Here is a 22,549-nt window from a genome sequence, read left to right as displayed (position 1 = left end):
TCACATACATACACAAAATTTAGTGATTATATCTTAGATCAGCTTTAAAAAGGTTCATGCAATTGTGGATTTTAATGCAGCACAGTTCCTTAACATTGTCATTACGTCCTTAATGGAACTAATGCATTCCTAAACATATATTTTCACAAATTATTTCTACTGGCTTTAACTAAAAAACTGAAGATATTTTCATCTGGAAAATATCTAAATCCCAGGAAATAAAACTTAAGAATCCCTGTTTAAGGTACAAAATTGTTTTTTCAGTTTGTGCAACCTGCTGGCTTTTTAAAGAGTGTTTCTTTGGCATGAAAGGAAAACATAGGAGACATACAAATCTTTGTTAAGCTGTAAATTAACAAATCAGGGTACACGCTTCCTGAACACAGATCTCACTAAGAATATGTTTACTAAAAAAACAAAAACAAAAACAAAAACCCTCAATGGGACCAGAAAAGGCTATAAAACGTTTTTTTAAGAAATTTCAAATCGATTCACTGTGTAACAAATCCAGTAACAAATGTCTTTATACAATTTCTTTAAAAGCCAGGTCCTTCTCCTAGCATATGGCAAATTCTTTTATTTACAAAAGCGCACATACAGAATCTCAGGAAATTGAGGTATTAGAAAATTGAGATATATTTATACAGCAGAGGTAGTAATGAAAATCCATAACTAAAAATGAGCTTATTTCTTGGCATTATCAAAACCTTACATTATAACCCCTACATTGTTTACATTTTCTTAAGTAGTAGAAGATAGATTTTGGCACTTTGGTGGTCTTTGTTATCCCTAGGTCTTTTAATTTGACGATCAAACACTGATTGCTCACAAACATATGCTTTGAGCTCTTTCTCCAGCAGTGTTAACAAGCTGTACCAAGCCCAGCACTCCCTTTGGCCAGGTGTTTTCCACCCCCCACTCCTGCCCTTTTGATGAATTAAATGAACTAGATGACCGACTAGAATCAAAGGTAACACACAACGTGGCCAGAGAAAACAGCAAAATTAATCTTGTTCTCTCAGAACCAAAAAACACTTGCCTTTCCATCAGCATGAATGATCTTCCAGAATTAAAATTTAACTATAAATATGATATACTTTCATATTCGTTTGACCACTGGTAAAATGAGAAATGCCCAACCTCATTTAGGGATGAAATGACCTCAAATTCATATAAACTGAGAAATTATTAGGCTTAACTATGTAAAGTATCTTAACACTGAAAAGACAGGACAGTCTCATCAAAAGCTCATTTTTGGCACTTGAATTTGTGCATCTCTGCAACTCAGAAGACTTCCAAATAAAAACTGAGAGGGCTCTCAGAAGGGCTACATCACAATGGGGGCAGGGAGAGAGGTGGTGTCAAATACTGTATTGATGCAATAGACAGTCAATAGAAACAGTGCAGCTATACTCTTGCTTAGAGATCACTTTTAATCATGACCCTTCCATTTCATAGTTCAATAAATTAGTAGCCTTAAAAGTCCTATTGAAAAAATTCTTTCCTTAGTTACTCTCACTTAAATATTACCTAAAGCTATGCTGTCCAATAGCCACTAACCGCATGCGACTTTAAATTTCAATTAATTAAAATCAAAAATTCTCTTCTTCAATCATAGTTGCTTCTCTTCAAGGGCTCACTAGCGACATGTGACTAGTGGCTACCATACTGGAGAGCACAAAGAACATTTTTATTATTGTAAAAAGTGCTATTGGATAGCACTGATCTGAAGAAAGTGCAGTGTGCTATATGCTCATGAGATTTTTCACTCTTTTTGAAAGCTGTTTAAAAGTATCACTATATCTCTGGGCTACAGATCAACAGTGATCTCTGCTCATAGCTGTCACAGGACGGTGTCAACTTTCCGACCATCACTCAGACAATTTATGAGGTACTCAGGAGTTTCATGTAAGACTCAAGTAAAACATGAACTCAAGATATTTTCACTATCTGACTATAAAAGAACAAAGTGAAGATTGCATGGATGATGAAAGTAATTCAGCACTCGTATTTAAAACAGATCTCTTTCTTCTACTAATATCCATAAATCTTCAAATATAAAAGCATGCATAACTACCATTTAAAGCTTCTCATGAGAATGGGGCAAATAGCCCAGATATTGCTCTATTTTACTTTGGTGTCTTAGCAAGGGGGCGGAGCTGGGGGGGGGGGGGGGGGACATTACTTAAGTACAAACAACAACAACAACAAAATAGTAAATTAAAATAAAAACAGTCTTAGGAATTGCTACCAAACAAGGACAAAAAACCAAGTTTCGGTTTTAGGCATGCAAAAATGCTCTCATTTGTATTGATATCTGATATCTGAGTGGACTAACTTTGAATACTTTTAGGAAAATCAAGTTCATGTTATTTTCAAATTTACTTTGTCAGAACACAAAGTAGATAATAATTATATATCACTTCTTCCAAATAATTCTTGTATGGGAGGCATGAAGTGGGGAGCTGAATAGATTGCTTTTTTTTTTTTCTTAGTAGGTAAAAGCAGAACAACTCAATCATAAAATGCACACAGCTGTATCTAAAAGAAAAATGCAAACACAACTTAACCAACTTTATTTGACTGCATCTTATTTAGACAGCTTGCACATTTCAAATCCCATTAAATCTCTCTCTCCAAAAGGATATGGGACAATAGAAGAAAATTATGCAGCAATATCCAGTCATCAAACAGCAGTCCAATATTTTGAAATACACGTGATATTTTATAGATACTCAACTCATATCTGACGTCAATATAATTTATGGTTATGTTTTTACAAACCTGAAAGCCCTGTAACATTATAGCACTCATTTTAGTGATGTCATGGTGCACTGAAAAGTAACTCTGATGCACTACCAATTTGCTTTTATCTATGCTCCTGGAAAGTGATGAACTTCATGATTTTTAGACACCATAATAAATATACACATCCAGTCTTATACATGTCAGCCAATACCATAACACAGGGCAAGGTAAAGTTAAAACATGTGACAAACAAACTCCTTTACACAGATTTGTCAAGCAAGTAGGGAGGGTAATTGACTCAGTAAGTAGGGAGGGTAAAAAAACCAATTTTTTAATAATTTTACTTTTTTAATTTTGTTGGCTTCAACTTCAAAAACTACTGTCTGGTTTCTGATCTGTGGACTCCCCTAGAATAGTTTCATCCTAATGTAAGGGAAATTACAATCAGTCCACACATCAAAAAATGGTAGCATACCCGTTAGCTTCTTCAATACTAACATATATAGCTTCATGGTAGCATGTATAAAATGTTCAGCAGTACGAACTGCCAAACCAGTGTCAGTGGATAGTACAGTCAGTCTTTAAGAGGCAGCACCCCGTTAAAAGAAAGTTGCACCAATCTTGCTCAGTTTTAGCCAAGTGAACTCACGCTATCAATTTTAAATGAGATTGTTTTAAGATTATATAAGAAAGATGAAAGCCCAATATCAAAAAGTAAATGAATGTTTGATGCTGCTTCAACTGGAATGGAGACTTAGTTTTGATGCTGGGTTATCATGCTAGACATTAAAATTTTAGTCTACTTAAGTAAACAATTATTGTATACCCAATTAAAGACATAAGGTAGACATTTCTGTTCAACATACACCAGGCTGAACAATACGGCAACCATCTGACTTTTTAGCCACATGGTTAAGGTCACGTTTACAAACACCCAGTCAGTTCAGCGAAACCTGGTCAATTCTGGGAGAAAAGGTCAGTAGAGATGGTTTCATTGACAACCCACCAAAACATAATGGCTGAAATGAAAATCTAGCATGTATCTATCTACTTTAGAACTGTCCCCATTAGGGAGTCAAGCAAATGTATGTTCATCAGCAATCATTACTAATGAATCAGCAAGTCAAATATAAAGTGGTGAGATAAAATTTGATAACCCTTTTAGTTCAGTTCCCTCCATATCAACAGATATGGCATCACTATGATTGGCATTCCTCTAAATGCTAGAGCCCAAATGACATTTGATCAAAGACATACTCAAAACAGTCAGCTGGAAAGCTGAGTATTGAGTGATCGTTATATTTTAACGCCATCAGTACTCTACCCATTAAACTTTCAAGAGCAATATAAGATGAAAGAAAAAGTTGACTTTAAAAATGAGGAACTATAAATGATCCCACCAGCAGGAAGATTTTATTTTCACCAAATCTGTGTATCTTTATTTTTAAAATACTTGTTACCATGTTCACTTTCAAGACACTGCACTGAGCAAGGAGCAGCTTTCCTTTAAAAAAAAAAAAAAAAAAAAAAAGGCAACAAACTTTCCTGAAAGGGGGCTTTTACCAACTGTTAATGGAGGTAGGGTTTTTAAAAATACAGTAATTATAGCCATAAAATAAAATTCAAACCAAATCCTAGAACAGAAGTAAAGCATATCCAAATTAAAGAAAAAACAACATAGATTCCTACAAAACATTTTTCACAGAGAATCAATCTTTTTTTTTTTTTTTATGGGTACCTAGGTTTTCCAGTTAAATTATCCATCACAGGTTTCCTGACTCAGTTGAAAGCAATTAACTTATAAATTTGTTACACTGCACAGATTGACCAAAATACAATGTAACTGAACATGGTGATAACTATTAAGAAAACCCATAAAACTCACTCCAAAAAAATACTCCAATTTTCCCTTTTGTTTTTCTGGAAACTAAGCAAAGCTTCCCCAAGAATTTGCTTAAGTAAGTGAAAAGAAAATAAAATCAGTTTAAAATGGATACAATGAACCTTCAAATTTATTTCCAAGACCAAGAACCAAAAGTGAAACATTTTAAGAAATGGAAGCAATGTGAATCCAAATCAAGTGGGAAAAAAGTTCCAGCTACTTTGTAAAAGCTGTTCTTCACAGCTTAGCAATAATTTTGATTAAATAAAATCATACCGATTTACATTAATTTTCTATTCTTTTCCAAAAATTCCCTCACTCTCAAAAAAAAAAAAAAAAAAAAAAAAAAAGTGCATCCAAAACCCAGCAATTCCCGGCTCCATCAACTTTTCTCATCCCTTTTGAGTCATTTCTCAAAGATTTTCCAAGTAGATTCAACTTCTTACTGTAAGGAAAGAAGGGACTTTACAGTAAACCACTCTGTCACTCACCTGGAAAAAAGTATCCAAATTATAAAAATCTGAAATAATTTATTATCAAATTTAGAATTTAAATAAAAACAAAAGTTTGCTTGCAAAGGCCTGAAAGAAAAGGAAAAGAGAGCATGCATTCAAAAACTAGAGATGAAGACAAATATACTTATCTACACAGGCACTGGCAGACGCAATTTAATTGTTATCTTTACTCATTGTAAGACACACCCAACCCTACATAACATTTTTTTTCATTCACTAATCACTGAGGTACCAATATCCAAGAATGGAAAATTTAATATTGAAAAAATAAAACCTAAAATTGAAGCTTTTCCCCCACCCCCTTCAGAAAACTATGGCAGGTTTCATGTGAAATGTTAGTATACTTAGAGATTTTTACAATCTACATTGGCTTTTTTAGGAACAAAAATCATGTTCCACTTACTGGTTCTGTGACAAAATGATCACTGTGTAAATAACATTGTCAGCAGACTTTGCAAATGAACAAACAAATCTTGGCTATCAACTGGCACATCTTGCTGGTACCAAAAGAACTCTTTAAGTTTAAAACAATCTCTTTTAATTCAGAACAAATGCGCCATGCCAAAGTGCAACAAATATTGTGCGACACTCAATGAGACACTGACAGGTAAGAGCTGCATGGAAATTACTAAATCCACCTGCAAAGCAATTCTGTACAAATTGCATTGCATGCAAAGGTCGATTCTGCGTGGTTGGAAAGTTGTTCCTTGGTATCAGTTTCTCAACGCAGCCACAATTTAAGTCGCAGTGCATCAACTCCATTTAAATAGTATCTGAACAGCCTCTTATCTCGAACAAAACCAAGATTTTCATAAAGTTTCAAAGCAGACTTATTCGTTATTTCTGTTTCCAAAACAACCTTCAAAAAAAATATGAGAAAACTAAGTTATAATTTTATATATTTGAAATTAGCTTATAATTTTCTTAAGTCGACAAATCACAAAGTAAACATCAAATATTTAAGAAAAACATTCCATATCGGTTTTAAGATTGATGGTGAAAACAACAAATGTTAATGATGTAAAGAAAGAACCCAGAAAATGGTCATCGTAATAGTAATTTTCTCTTGGGGCAAGAGGAGGTAGGAATGTGGACATTTTCTGTTCTATTGATTTTTGTGATGTTTGGAATTTTTAGCAATGAGAATATACATTTTATACTAAACCAAAGATGAATTATTTCCCCGTGGAGAAAAGTAGTGTGACAAAAAGATGAAGAAAAGAAAAAAAATCAACAATACAAACTTTAAGAAAATACAATTTGACCTCCAACTCCTTACTCCTATATTTTCATTAATGTGTCGTCATTTATCCTGACAACAACTACCCTATTTGTCTAGAATCTAGACCAGAATCTGCAAATTACGGCCCTGGAGCCAAATGTGTCTATTGCTTGTTTCTGTCAATAAAGCTTTATTGGAACACAACCATGGCCATTTGTTTACATGATGTCCATGACTCCTTTTTCAACACAAGGCAGAGTTGAAGAGTTGCAACAGAGATCTATAGTCTGCAAAGTCTATAATATTTACCCATTAGGCTCTTTGCAGAGAAAGTTTGCCAATCCTAGACCAAAGATACCCAAACATTAGTTAACTGGATTGCAGACACCCTCCTCTGGAGTTTCTGAGTAGATTTGGGGTGGGGCCCAAGAATTTATATTTAAAAAAAATTGCCAATTGATGCTGATGATGCTAGTTGGAAAACAACAGTCTGAAACCATTGACTATACATTATGGACATCAACACCGAACAGAAGAACACATAAAATATTAACTTCTGAGTTGTTTTTAGTATTACTGAACAATGGCCCTGACAATGAAGAACTGACACTTTTTGAACATTGTGTGATTTTCTTTTATTATTATTATTAATTTATTTCTACCTTCCTCTACCCAAACATCCTCTATCCCATCCTCCTACCTTTTATATACACAGCTCTATTTGCCTTTCTATTGATTCTCAACCTACCTCATTGAGAATTGTCAACAAAGTGAGCCACAGTTACTGTTGGGATGTCATAACCCTCAGGTGTTTGAAATGAGGGCAAAGTATTTGAAAAAGGGCAAAGTATAATTAAACAAGGGTCCAAGTGAAGCCTATGAGTCACTTTCTATCACAAGCTACCAAAACATTTGACAACTATTCAAGTAGATGTAAATAATAGAGAAGAAAATGTACTTCATCATATCCAAAACTGAACTCATGATCAACTCCTCCTCAATTCCACATATCAGTAACAATGCCTCAAACCTGAAAACCTAGGAGTCACTATTGAGCTTCTTTCCTCTCTACCCACCCCCCCCCCCCATATACATCCAACCACTATTTCTCTTCTCTCTTAAATTTCTCAAATAACCTCTTTTCCTTCTATCCCTACTCATACCACTGTAGTCCAAGCTGGCATCAACTTTCACTGTAATTACAAGATACTCCTAACTCAAAAAGTCTCCCATTTTCTTTAAGTAGAATGATGTTCTTGTTAACCTCTGTTTAGAACCACTTACTGACTCCCTTTTGTCCTCAAGATAAAGTTCACAAATTGTAGATAATCTAGGGGCACCTGGATAGCTCAGTCAGTTAAGCATCCGACTCTTGATTTCAGCTCAAGTCATTATCTCATGGTTTGTGAGACAGAGCCCCGCATCAGGCTCCACATTGACAGCCATGATCAGGCATGTCAGTCATTGACAGTCATGATCATGTGAAATTGTGATTTCACAATTCATGAGACTGAACCCACATCAGGCTCTGTGCTGAGCCTGCTTGGGATTCTTTCTCTCCCCCCCTCTCTTTGCCCCTCCCACACTCTTTCTCTCTTTCAAAATAAATAAACTTAAAAAAAAGTTCAAAAAATAAATAAAGATAATCTAAACAAACTTAAAAGGCCCTCAAATTATGGCATCTACCTACCTCACCAACTTTGCTTTAGGTCTACCCCCTGGTTCTCCATGATCAAGACTAAACTTTCAGTTTCTGGAACGCACCTTGATCTTTCCCACCTTAGATCTTTCACATAAATTGTTTTCTGTCTGGAGGGATGCTCTTCCTGTCCTCTTTGCTTTTGGCCTTAGCTTGTTACTTCCAGACTGGATGGATTATCCCTTTCTTTTTATACTACCCCGCTGACCTCATTCAACATTTGATGAACATGTCATCTCTCCTAGCTGATGAGCCCAACAAGGGCAGGATCATGTATACCTCCTTCACAGCCATTTCCTGTATACCTAACACTGCCTGACAAATAGAAGGCTCTCAGATATGTTAATTATATGCATCCTTAGCACCTTTCATTATATTACACACATTACTTAAATATTAAACAAAAGTATCATTAAACTTTTAAATGACCAAAGGACTTAAAGAGAAAGCATCATCTTAAAGCAACTGAGCAAATCACATGCTAAATCTTGAATTTTAAAAGATCTAAAAACAGGTAATTAATAATTCAGGATAAAGAGAAAATGTTCCTAGGAAGGAACATTTGTCTTATTTCTTTTTTTTTTTTTTTTTTCAACTTTTTTTTTTTTTTTTTTTTTTTGGGACAGAGAGAGACAGAGCATGAACGGGGGAGGGGCAGAGAGAGGGAGACACAGAATCGGAAACAGGCTCCAGGCTCCGAGCCATCAGCCCAGATGCCTGACGCGGGGCTCGAACTCACAGACCGCGAGATCGTGACCTGGCTGAAGTCGGACGCTTAACCGACTGCGCCACCCAGGCGCCCCTGTCTTATTTCTTTTTAAGTTTATTCTGAAAGAGAGACAGACAGACAGACAGTTCTGTGCACTGTCACCACAGAACCCAATGCAGGGTTGATCTCACAAATTTTGAGATCATGACCTAAGCCAAAATCAAGAGTCAGATGCTTAGCTGACTGAGCCACCTAGGCACCCCCCTAGGAAGAACATTTAAAGAAATGTTGTACAGCAAACAAGCTGGTTTAAGATAAGAATAAAAGTCAACAATTTTTCTCTACTCTTAAAAATATGGAAATTTATTTTTTAGTAATGTATACCATCTTCCAGTCTGGGACAGTCCAGTCTGATCAATACAGGTTTTCAATTTTGAACAAATCTCTTGGGTAACTCCTAGAACTCTGTTTTAGGCCACCACCTAATTACAGCTAAAATGTTACATCAAAACAATATGTGAAGCAATAAAAGTACAACTCAAAACTTGGAACTTGATTTCACAGAAAAAGGAGTGACAGGTTTGTTTGTTTTTTTTAAGCTAATATTTACTGATGGCTTACTAAATGCTATGTAAAGCATTTATATGCATTGTCATTTTATATCCATTTGTGATGTTATTTTCATAAATATCCTATGAAATAGATACGATTTTTCTCCAATTAACAAATGAATGAAACTCAAGGCCACCAGTAGTGCAAAAACAGACCAGACTCCATATCTGAACTAGACCTCATAATATCCACTCTTCTGTGCCTCCCCCTGATTGTTTCCCCAGAGTAAACCAAAGTGGCAATGGAGATCTAACCTACTTACGACACAATGAAGGGGACCTAAGTCCATGTTCATTAGTATTTGGCAACTGAAAATATTAAGACACATCTGAGGCTAACTATGGCTACATAAATACACACTTGAGGTGTGGTAAAGAGTTGAATTCGCCTTTGTTGGCATCCTAGCAGATGAGTGAAATACAGCCCAATTACACAGACACGGAATTATACAAAGGGCTGACCTTATTTAAAACCAAAGGATAGTCTCGGTACACTCACATTCTGTCAATAAAGAGATCATCTGACAAAATAGGAAATGTCAGAAAAAAGTAACTTTTTAATACTTAATCACTTAAATTCTCTTAAATTAAAAGAGAATCTGGGTTTACAATGAAAACTCAGTATGAAACTATTTGTTTAGTCCACATCATGGGAGTATTACATAGGAAGCCAAAGGATAATGAGGTTATTTTGGTCCCAAAGAAACTTGGCAAAGTTGAATTCTACTTAACAGAAAAAAAAGATTACAGTGAAGTTCCACGGATTCTCTTAGCAACAAACCACTGTCAGGATAAGCCAAACTATTACAGTTTAGAAAGCCTTTTTTATTTTAGGCTGGAACTGCTGGAGGGAGGGCAAGCTGTTCACTGTTAGAACCTAAACACTAGCTTATCATCTGGCACTTCATAGACCTTATACTGACACTGCTGAATAAACTTTATTGTTCTTCATAACATTCCTTTAAGATCAGAATTACTACCACACTGCATACACAAAGAGAAAGACTATAAAAAGTTAAATGACTTGCCTACAATCACACAACTACTAAGTGACAGAAGATGAATCTAGAACCCAGGATTCTCATACCCAGTTCTTTAATTAGGACAGACTACTCGATCAAAAAATCCTTATAGTTTAAATAACTCCATTTTACTCTGTTCTTTACCTAGCAGCCTCTGTTTGATAGCCAAAATAGGTTTCCAGCGAAACTAAAAATGTTCAACATATAATTGTTAAACATAGAAAGCTTAGAAGTCACCTTCGTACATTATCAAAAAATAATAAAAATACCTTATATTTATACATAACTAAATACCATATGTATTTTGTTACTATGTAACAGATTACTGGTTATGCTAAATTAGACCACTGTTGGTAGGAATGTAAATTGGTACAGCCATCATGGAAAACAGTACGGAGGTTCCTCAAAAAATTAAAAATAGAACTACTGTGTGATCCAGCAATCCCACTTCTGGGTATATATCCAAAGGAATCAAAATCAGGACCTCAAATAGGTACTTAGTATCAAATATATACTCCCATGTTTATCACAGCATTATCACAACAGCTAAAATATGGAAATAACCTGTATGTCCAATATCTGTCAACAAATGAATGGATAAAGAAAAGGAGCATATACAAACAATGGAATATTTTTCAGCCTTAAAGAAATCCTACCATTGTGGCAACATGGATGAACCTGGAGGACATAATGCTAAGTGAAACATATCAGACATAGACAAATACTGCAGGATATCACTTATATGTAGAAACTAAAATAAACTCATAAAAGCAGAAAGTAGAATGGTGGATCCCAGAAGAAATGGGAAGATGCTGGTCAACTAAAAATGTTTAAAGGTCACATAGAGCACATTTAAACTCAAGAAATGTGGTGTATTCTCATCATATAGGAGTTAATTCTGAGTATTGACATCACAGCAATCATACTTTAAATCTAAAAAAAATTTCTGAAATTTAAATTCCCAGAGATGAAGACTTCAAAAGGACATCTATAGATTAAAGGTAAAGCACTGTTCATCATGCTGACCAATCACCCCATTCTAATTTATTTCAGGAAAAAAGCACATAAAAGTAAACACTGTGTGGGTTATTTTAGATATACGAATCCTACTTTAAAAATAACATTCTAGGGGTGCCTGAGCGGCTCAGTCGGTTAAGCATCTGTCTGACTGATTTCAGCTCAGGCCACGATCTCAGTGGTGAGAAGGAACCCCACATTGAGGTCTATGCTGGATATGGAGCCTGCTTAGGATTCTCTCTCCCCCTATCCTTCTGCCTCTCCATGCGTGCATGCACTTGCTCTCTAAATAAATAAATAAATAAATAAATAAATAAATAAGACATCCTAGAAAACTCATTCATGCTATTTGTGTGTATTTTTCTTACTATTTCCCCTAATGTAATACACAAAGCCAAGATGCTTGTCCTAGTAGCCACCAGTATGGCAGCAAGAGCATGTGTGGGTGTAACCAAATTCAAGCCAGATCAGTAATATGGGTAATGCATTTCTCATTCATGAAGCAACAAATCCCTTTCTTTTTTTAATGCTATAATTTTTTAGACAGCTCCAAATATACAGAAAATGAAAAACATCTTTTAGTTATGCTGTTTTAACATGTCTAATTCTGACATAAAAAGTTAGGAAAGTCATAGTAAGGCAAAATGAAAATATCTATTAGATCAGGAGAGTCTTTCATTATTATTTGAACAAAAACATGATCTACATTTCAACTCTGTGATTACTAACTTTGGTTTAATACGCTGTGAAATTATTTTAAAAATGACAAGAGCAACCAAGAGCAATATAAACTCAGCTCAAGGTCACAAATTCTACAAATAGAAGAGAAAGTAAAAATTGACTGGATGTGCATGGTAAGGCTTCACAGAGATTTCCAAATACCACTCTCTTTACAGGTGCATAGATTTAAACATTTCTATCTTTATAAGAATAATAATAAAAAAAAAAAAGTACAAACTAAGTAGTAGAAAATGTAATTTAAACCCCTTTTCAAATGTATTTCTGATAATTTGTCAAAACTCCTTAACACTTGTAAAGAAAGGAAGGTTGGCCTAACTTAATAAAAGTAAAATTACATGTTGGTTACTTCAAAATTGGTCACTGTATCCTTAGAGAATTAAAATTTCAGTTTTCCTCAGAACAATGAATTATATATGACTGTTTTTATGTGCAATTTTTTTTTTACCAAAAGGTACTTTAACTGATTAATAATGCTGTAGATACTTTTTAAAAAAATTTTTAATGTTTATTTATTTTTGAGAGAGAGAGAGAGACAGAGTGTGAGTGGGTAAGGGGCAGAGAAAGAGGGAGACACAGAATCCGAAGCAGGCTCGAGGCACTGAGCTGTCAGCACAGAGCCCAATGCGGGGCTTGAACTCATGAACTGTGAGATCATGAACTCATGAACTGTGAGATCATGACCTGAGCCGAAGCCAAACACCAAACCGACTGAGCCACCCAGGCACCCCTCCCTGTAGACACTTCAAAAAATTTTACTATGTACAAAAATAAGATAACTGCTCTTCCCAGAAAGCTTATAGAAAGCTCAAAGAGAAAGACAAGTTAACAATTACGCAAGTCGAAATTCACAAGTACATTAAAAAAAAAAAAAAGAGGTACAGATAAGATGCTGGTGGCACAGAACTAATTGATCAACCATCATATCGCAAATGCCACGCTAAGTACTAAGAATACAGCAGTAAACAAGAAAAGGCATCTCTGCTCTCCACAGTGGCTAAGGCAGACTCTGAACAAGTAAATTTCAGTGAAGTAAATTTTACAAAAAGAAACGTTAAGAAAACCACAGAAACTACACAATTGATTCTGTCCAGAAGGATTAAGGAAAACTTTAAAAAATTGTTATTGTATTGGGTCTTAAACACTCAGAAGTAGTTTAACAAGTAGGAGGGCCAAAAAGCTACTAGGCCTAGCAAACACATCAGTGAGAAAGTAGTTACAATGGATTGGAAGGGGAAGAAACCAAACCAAATGGGTTGAAATTGTAATAAAAGGAAGTGGAACCAACAAACACAAATTAACTACCAAGAATTAGAAGAGAGAGGGGGATAGAATTGTTGCTTATATAGTTTAAAACTCAATGAAAGGGAGATTGAAAGCCTTATAAGAAGTAAACAAAATTCTAACCCTGCATAGAGCAAATCCTTTATCTGAACAATATGGAACACACTAAATTTTGTTTAAAACATGGAAGAGTTAAAAACAAAACAAAACAAAAAACATAGAAGAGTTCTTTAATTCAAAGGCAGAGTAATTCAAACTGCAAAAACGTAAGTTCATGGAACTATCCCCGTTTCAGATTAATATTAAGTAAAACTCATTGCTTCAAAGGAAATTCAGAACAAGATCTTTAGGCCCACAATGAAAAGAGTATTTCTACCATAAAACGTATCACTAATTTAGGACCTTAACTTTGAGACTAAAACAATATAACCCAAATCTCCGTATCATTCCCCAGAACTTTCAAAGAAAAACCAATACCATTTAAACATTTGCTCAGTTAAGGTAAGGCACACACCCTGTCTCGCAGGTAGTGACTAGGATAACTCACAAAACGCATAGCTATAAGGAACATAATACTCCTTGTTCATAACATCCCTGCTCACTGGAAACCACTCTATTCAGGAGCAGTAGAGGATCAAAACATGGTCTTATCAACCCAAAGATTTCTCCAAATTCTTCAGCAACTTTTATGAAGCTTGACTTCTCTTCCTGATGAGCTACACCAGTGTGACTATGGTCCAAACAGATCAACATATGCAGTCCAATCCTCTTCTGCAAATTTTAGTTACATTAAAATGGTCAGGGTCACTGCATCTTTTACTTCTTGGTATTAATAGCTGTGAATTATATGAGATCCTCCACTGTATGTGAATCATCTTATTTGAAATAACACTGAATGCCCTGATATCTTAGGATGACTTCCTCCGTGCTACCCAATGTATCTGTAGGCCTACTCATACAACCATTCTTTAGTGTGGCCTGTCAGAATACAAACTAACGTGAACAAGGAGCATGAGAATAGTCTAGGGTAAATCTCTGTATTCTGACATGGAAACACGTTCACGAGACACTGTTAAATGAAAAAAGTAATTATTGCAGAATAATAATTATGGTTTCGTTTGTATAAAGAAAAACTATTACACAGCTAAGATGTGTGCTTAGAATGTGAGGATACATATTTAAAGATTAACAGTAGCTATAAGTGGAAAGAAGAACAAAGCATTGAAGAGTGTGAGGACAGTGAAAGAAGGGACTTTGCACCCCCAAATATACACATACATATAATGGTTAATGAGTGTGTATAAATTTTGAACAGAAAAAAACCCACCTTAAAAAATTATCAAAACAAGTTACAAACTTTTGAGGAAAAATTACCTAATTTCAAGTATTTTGAGAACTCTCTAAGGCATATTCGCCCTCTAATAACAAAGACAACTGTCCCTTGTAACGTTCATAAAGTTACTAGCATCATACAACTTTGTTCCTTCATAGTCACCATTGCTATATTAAAAACATCTACACTTCTCTAGTTTATACTTATTCTCTTCCACCTGAAGCAGTAAATTGTAACATTCCCAACCATCACCATTAGTTATGGAGCACTCACCATGTGTATGGCACAGTGCTGTAGGATACCAAAAAATTTATACCTGTGGTTAGGCTGTACAAACAAGCTAAACAGAAAAGATGCTCTTAGGTGAAAACATAGACAGGTCTAATTTTAAAAGTGGCTGTCTTTTTTTCTCCTTAGCCTTATCATTAGCTAATGCTGATTTTTTTTTTTCAAACATGAAATGCCTTTCATATGAACTGACAGTTGGCCCATAGATTAAACAAAAAAAAAGTTATTTAGAGACAAACTAAGGCCGATATGTAAGGAAATTACAGTAAGATATGTAATAAGAGACACCTTAAATGACTTAACTGATAACAAATCCTCTGAATACCAATTCCTCTGAATACCAATTATTTACTGAAAATGTCTAAGATTTCACCTTTATGTTTTGACAAAGAACAAATTTTAGCTCCCATTATCATCTTAGAATTTGTTCTAGGTCAAAACTCAAGTGCTTTTCACCACAAGCTACAATGTTATAATAATAGTTTGCAATGAAATTTGCAATACAATTTATTGTGGGATATTTATTTAAAAACCAAACTGATAAAATACAGACTAGGAAAAAAGGTTTTAAACATTTAGAAAGACTTACCTCATCACAGTCTCCTTCAACCATGGCATATATAGCTTTCTTAACCAAGTTAGTACCTAGAATATAGATCTGAGTATTAATGAAGGAAAATTTAGTTGCTTAAGGATACCTAAATTATCGTATTTATAAGCACAGAAATATCAAATGCTGGGTTCTACCTTGAACGCAGACAACAGACTATCTTAAGTGAGAAAAAATTCAGATTCAAACTGAGAGCCCAACAAACCTACATATAGTAATATAAGTTCCCTCTTAAAAGACATAGCTCCTTAGGCATCTCTTTTTCTCAGGTGTAATTATTTGCTCCAAGCAGGAGTTTGTGCTCTTCTGTTTGAAAGTAAGAGAAAAGGGAAAAAAGAAAAAGTCAAGATATGGTACGGCCAGAACAGCCCAGGAAATCCTTGAACTAGTCAGAAGCTACAAGACCCTTGGGCCAATCTTGCCAAAGATCACACCAGAAACTGCTGTGGCCCAGAGTGGACCCAAGACACTGGGTTGGTTCCTACAAACCTTCCAGTGAGTCCGGGCATTCCCAAATGATGCCAGTGGTGTCTCTGTAAATGTCTAGCTAAATGTATCCTGGTTTAGGGTCAGATACATGTGGTACATTAAAGGGAAAAAACTGACAAACCTGATTCTAAGAAAACCAAATTGTTAGGAAATCTCTTCATTTTCAAACCATGTACATGAGCAAGAACACATTACATGGGCCAAACAAAATGTCTGAAGGTCAGGATGCAATCCTCAAGCCACCAGTTTCTGCCCTCTGAACTAGACAGATAATTGCCAGTCATTTGCCATGAGCTCTTATCAGCTCTTTTCAATGCATCAATATAACAGGTCCAATTCATTAAAAACCCTAGCAGTAAACTCTAACACTGTAAAAAATAAGTTGGTTAAATCTAATGTATTAAGTCAGCATACTCTCAATGATTTCTCATGACCTCTCAGACTGTATGAAACTCTTAAATTGGACAATAATACTCGTATTTGAAACAACAACCACAAACTACAAGTGACAAACTGCTAGTAATTAAATACCGGAATAGGCATCAATTCTTCTTTCACAAATACTTACTTAGCTTCACTAGATCCCAGGATTTGACATGCTCTGACAAGTGCTCAATCCCCCATCCCGAACAAAGAGCCAGTAGGTCCTAGACACTAGGACAGTAGTTCTTAACCAGGCTTATATCACAGTCAGCTGGGGACACTTCAGTCCTACTTCTAACAGGACACACAACATTCTCAGGAAGAGAGACCGAAACATTTGTTTTTAAACCACCCACATGATTCTAATGACCATTATAAATCATAAGTAGAAGATTGACTGAAAATGCCAGGAAAAGTAGACCCAAGAAAGAGATGAATTTGGGAATAGTAAGAAACAATTCTCCTGGTCCTCCCTGAATTGCTAATATAATGTTTGAGGACTAGAACTAAATAATGGTAACAATTTCTCCTTAATTTTGCTTTGAGCTCCACTTAACCCAAGTATAGACAGCTCCTAGAGGGCTGTGATCAAGTGCCCCAAAATGCTATTAAGAGCTGCAGTACGTAGTACAATGCAAAGCATTTTGAATGGGATCAAAAAAATGTCTGGAAGTAAAAACTGATTCACCTGTTACTTATTAGAAAGATAATTTCTCAAACAAAACATTAATTAAGAAAACAATTCATTTTAGGAACATTTTGAAAATATTTTGAAATAAAAATAACCTTAATTTTCTCCCCTTAGCTTCTTTCTCATTTCTATACATTTACATTTAAGTCTTTTGCTTCAAAAAACAAAAATGAAAATAACTTATGCATTCTTTTAGTGACATAATATTTTCCTTACCAATGCCATTTCTCCTGTACTTGGAATCCACGGCTAACATGGCTATATAACCTCTGCGGAACATCTTTTTGTGCATATCCAACTTGCAAACGATGGCACCTACACACTCCTCCCCTACCATGGCCTTAAAAATAAACAAACAGTTATGAAGAATACATTGCCGTCAGGTACCGCACAATTACCCAGGGAAACAGCAACCAACCACTGGTCAGCATTTTTGAGGAAAGAAGAGAGAAGAATTCTAGTAACAGAGCAATCACAGAAGTTTCAGAAATCTAAATCCCAGAACTCCTTCAGAAGTTCCAGTTTTAAAATCTTTCAACACTGTTTAGGGCATAAATGTCTTATGCTCATTATCAAAGCCTGGGGGGAAAAAGCAAGATTTCCACAAAGTTAATGCTCAAGTACTTTATAAGAGGTGCTTATAATTATTTGCAATAAAGACCTACATATTTAAGATTTGGGGAGAAATACGTGAAAGTAATTTTTTTAAGAAAATGTCTCTTCAAAAGAAAGAAAGAAAATGTCTCTTCATTAGGGTATAAAATACTGTGAAACTTATCAAAGTACTATAAACTTAAATGTAATTCTAACAAAGTTTTAGTGAAGGACAGAACACCTAATATTTATACTACCTGACAGTAGAGTTCGATTTTGAGCAGGAAAAAAAACAAAAACAAAGACAAAAAAATGCAAACGACTTTCACAAAAAAAGATGGTTATTAAGGTATTCCTTGGATCCTCCCCAAGGGTTTTTGTTAGTGAAGGACTACAAAGACTAGATATTCAATGGTCTAGTCACTCCCGACAATGTCATTATCACAAAGCTCAAAGAATATCTAGAACTTAAAACCAGAGCTTCATATTAAAGTGAAAGCTTTAATTTTACGGAGCTACTTTAATAAAAATTTATGTCTTTCCAGAATATTAAAGGTTAAATGCTGAACAAATGCTAATAATCCCCCATTTTTATTAAGATTTCCAGTGTTACCATTGAAAATAAGTTTTTCAAAAGTTCTGTCACTGATGAAAAGTTCTAGTAATACTGTATTCTGGTAAATATCAATAGGGCAATAGCTTTAATTGTTTAATAATGTGTCAGCTAGTTAGAAATATTTGTTTGCTCTAAAGAGCACTCATTTAAAAAATATGAAAACTTCAAATTATCTCTTAATAAAATAAAATTCCCACAAGAAACTATTTCAACAGCAAAAACCAGGAATTGGTTTAAAAAATTTAAAAGCCCATTTTACACTTAATTTTAACTTAATTTTGATGTGACATTTAATTCATCATTCTGTAAAATGATTAAAAAGACTTTTTTAAACTGTGAGAAAAATCTTTTAGATAATTCCAATCCATTTCACACAAACCTGAACTAGGTCAGAAAAATCCTTTTGAAGGGATATTAAATTGAATAATCCACTTAATTCATTTCTGTTTTATCACACAATCCAAAACTATCTTGGACAATAAACCTCTAAAACTGTTATTTCCATTTTCATTCACAATAAATCAATCTGGTTCTGTAAAAGGTGTTTTCAAAAACTAAAATTTCTGGGGCACCTCGGTGGCTTAGTCAGTAAAGCATCTGACTCTTGATTTTGGCTCACGTCATGTTCTCACAGTTTGTGAGTTTGAGCCCAGCGTCGGGCTCTGCACTCAGAGTGCAGAGCCTGCTTGGGATTCTCTCTCTCTCTCTCTCTCTCTCTCTCTGTCGCCCTACCCAGCTCTCACTCACACTCTACTCTCTCTCAAAATAAATAAATAAATAAATAAAAACTTAAAATTTCTTTATGAAATAATAGCTGAAATACACACAAAAGTGGCCTGGTTGAACAACTCTGACAGCATTTTCTGATTTTAAAATAACTCATCTCAAATATATGTGGTTGTGTATACATGTATGTACATACATGTTAGGCCCAAAAGTACATTTTAAAACTTTTTTAAGTAGGCTTCACGCACAGCATGGAGCCCAACGTGGGGCCCAAACTCACGACCCTGAGATCAAGAGTAGGACATTTAAATGACAGAGCCATACCCAGGCACCCCACATTAAAAAACTTTGTGACCTAAGGTTGTAAATTAGGGAAAACGGAAATCTATATAAATCTATGATATAAAACTGTAGGACAGCTACATTTCACAATTAATAAACCATCTCAAAGAAGAAAGAATCAAAACCACTAGACACAATACATTTGGACAATACTTCCAAATTGGATAGGAATTTCAAACAAATCTTCTTTTGACCAAGGTAGTAAAAGGCGAACAAAGTATTTTATCAGTTCATGCTTGGACTAGATTGACTCTTCCTAATTAAGAATATGTAGGAGCAAAAATCAAGTGGTACTCATCGTTAAAAAATAAAAGCCCAATGTGGCACCTGGGTGGCTCAGTCAGTTAAGCGTCCAACTTCCACTCGGGTCATGATCTCATGGCTCATGGGTTCGGGCCCCACGTCAGGCTCTGTGCTGACAGCTCAGAGTCTGGAGCATGCTTCAGATTCTCTGTCTTCCTCTCTCTCTGCCCTTCCCCCATTCATGCTCTGTCTCTCAAAAACAAGTAAAAAATGTTAAAAAAATTTTTTTAAAAATTACAAAAAAATAAAAGCCCAATATATAATGTACTCTTACTAATAAGATATTCATAGTGAGGAAGGCCTACCCTGCTATTTTTTCCTGAGAAACTGCTGATGAATATGTAAGAATTACTAAACTGCTTATCAATTTTTCCAAATAAAAGCTTCTCCACATATATTTGGAAGTCATACTATTAAATGTGTTCCTTTTTCAAGGATGGGAACTGAAAAAAATCTTGGCAAGATTAAGACTTAACTCTACAAGGCCAATTGCTTGTCAATCTACAAAACTTGAAAACTACAAGTTGTATGAAATAGAAATTCCCAAATTCCAGAATGCTATACATAGGAAAACAGAGGAAGCCAGAAAGTTAAATTTAGAATAAACAGAAATACTATAGTACATCACTGGTAATAAGTTTAAGAAGTTCAAAAAGGCACTAAAAGATAAAAATACCATGAACTCAAAAATGGCAAAGATAAATTAGTTAAGAACAGAAAAATTGACAGGGTCTCCCATTTGTATAGTACTCTACTATCACATCTGTTACAATTATTAGAAGAGCCATAAGAAACTGTCATTTTTGTTAGTCAGGTTTGGTCAAGTGCTGGCAATTTTCTACGGAAGGTTCAACCTCATACATTCCATTTGATCCATTACAGGTTATATATAGAAACCAAAAACATTTTGGAGGTTTTTAATCTCTTGAGATTATTGATGTTTGCCAGGACAATTTAACTTGGGGACACAATGATCTTCCCTGAAGATCAAGGGTATGTCATTTTTCAGATTCTTACTTATTTCCATAATGAGAGGTCAGGTAAAGTTCTAACTTTACCTCTCTGCCACTAAATATCTGAAGCTTTTTTTTTTTTAAGATTTTATTTTTAAGTAATCCCTATATCCAACTTGGGGCTCAAACTCACTACCCTGAGGTCAACAGCAGCATGCTATGGGGCACCTGGGTGGCTTAGTTGGTTAAGCATTCGACTCTTGATTTCAGCTCAGGTCTTGATCTCATGAATTGTAAATTAGAGCCCCATATCAGGCTCTGTGTTGACAGCATGGAGCCTGCTTGGGATTCTCTGTCTCCTTCTCTCTGCCCCTCCCTGCTGGCTCGCTCGCACTTTCTCTCTCTCCCTCAAAAATCAACATTAAAAAACAAAAAAAGAGTCGCATGCTCCATGGACTGAGCCAGCCAGGCACCCCTAAATATCTGAAGATTTAAACATTTTTTAAGTCACTCGGGTCCTTAATTTTTTTTCATTAAAAAAAAAATGAAGTTGCGCTAGATTATATTTAAGACCCGTTAGAATTCTAAAATGATATGATTTAAAATAAACATACACACTTATATTTATTTTAAATTGTTCTTAGAGGAAATTCAAATTTTTTAAACGCCAACATAAAGGCCCCAATTCTAAGTGGCCTCTGATTAACTATTGTTTTCTGTTCCATATCTCCAGATACATACTTGCGCTAATAAATCTTAGATGTCAACCACTTGTACATATCTCAATTTCCAGATATTCAGAATTTAATATTAAACAAACTATTAAGAACTAAAGTACAAATTAGCTGGCGAACTGGAAGGATTCTACGTAAAATCAAAACTAAAGTTTAATATTAGGTTTATCAGAGTCGAAAATGGAAGACAAGTTGAGAGAGGTCCAGGTAATATCAGAACCCAAAGCTGACTAAATATTATATATACAACTATTTTCTGTAATTAATAGAAATACATATTTCAATTTAAGGTTTGATTCAGTCATATACTTTTGTGGGTAAATTTACAATTAAATCAATCTACAATTTTTAGCAATTACAGTGGCATTTAACGACACATATATAGTGCTATAAAATCATCCCCATATTCACTGACATAGGCATGTCTTAGAACTTCTATGTTGATACAATGGTTAGAATCCTGTAAGAGCAGTTTTGTAGAATATAAGATAGTTCCTACAGTTTAAACAAATATACTAAATTGAAGTTTAGCAAAGTGAACATAGAAAACAGCAGAACTACCATTATCTACAATTCTGAGGTTATATTTTTAGATTACCACCAACATACAGAATCAGAATCAGAAAGATGGATTTCTAAAGAACTGTCATAACATCTTGGGGGGATGTGCAACGAACTGCTAAGTGCAATTACGTCAATGCTAAAACATAAATAGTAGTAGCTTCTCCCTTTACATAGCAAAAAATATGTCTTAAAAGCATGTTGCCTTTCTTCGGTGAAATTCAAGAAATAAAATGCTTGTGAGGACACGATACAAAACATACCTCCAGTTAATATTTAAGTGAAAGGTTTCAGAATAAAATTGGTCAATATTTTTGGGAAGAAACTATTGGTATGGCCAGTACTACATAAATTAAAAAAAAAAAAAAACAAGAAAACTATTTAGCTTGTTTCATAGCCAAATCTTTTTCACTTACATGGAAATCAAAAAATTCTGTCA

At 34.8% G+C, this 22,549-nt stretch overlaps 1 protein-coding gene across 1 annotated transcript in view; it reads right to left on the bottom strand.

The window, feature by feature from the left end:
- Positions 1–5,660: 5,660 nt before the first annotated feature.
- Positions 5,661–22,549, bottom strand: part of NAA30 (N-alpha-acetyltransferase 30, NatC catalytic subunit) — an 18,762-nt gene continuing 1,873 nt past the window's right edge. The window contains exons 3-5 of the mRNA XM_042943342.1: positions 17,498–17,621; positions 15,658–15,713; positions 5,661–6,004 (exon numbers count right to left, since the gene is read on the bottom strand). Of these exons, the coding sequence (XP_042799276.1) occupies positions 5,867–6,004; positions 15,658–15,713; positions 17,498–17,621 (318 nt within the window). The 3' untranslated portion in view covers positions 5,661–5,866. The remainder of the gene's footprint in view (positions 6,005–15,657; positions 15,714–17,497; positions 17,622–22,549) is intronic.

The sequence above is a fragment of the Panthera leo genome, chromosome B3, assembly GCF_018350215.1.
Source record: "Panthera leo isolate Ple1 chromosome B3, P.leo_Ple1_pat1.1, whole genome shotgun sequence".
NCBI classification, from domain to species: Eukaryota; Metazoa; Chordata; class Mammalia; order Carnivora; family Felidae; genus Panthera; species Panthera leo.
The sequence above is the reverse complement of the archived record's forward strand: the minus strand, read 5'-3'. Positions and strand labels throughout refer to the sequence as shown.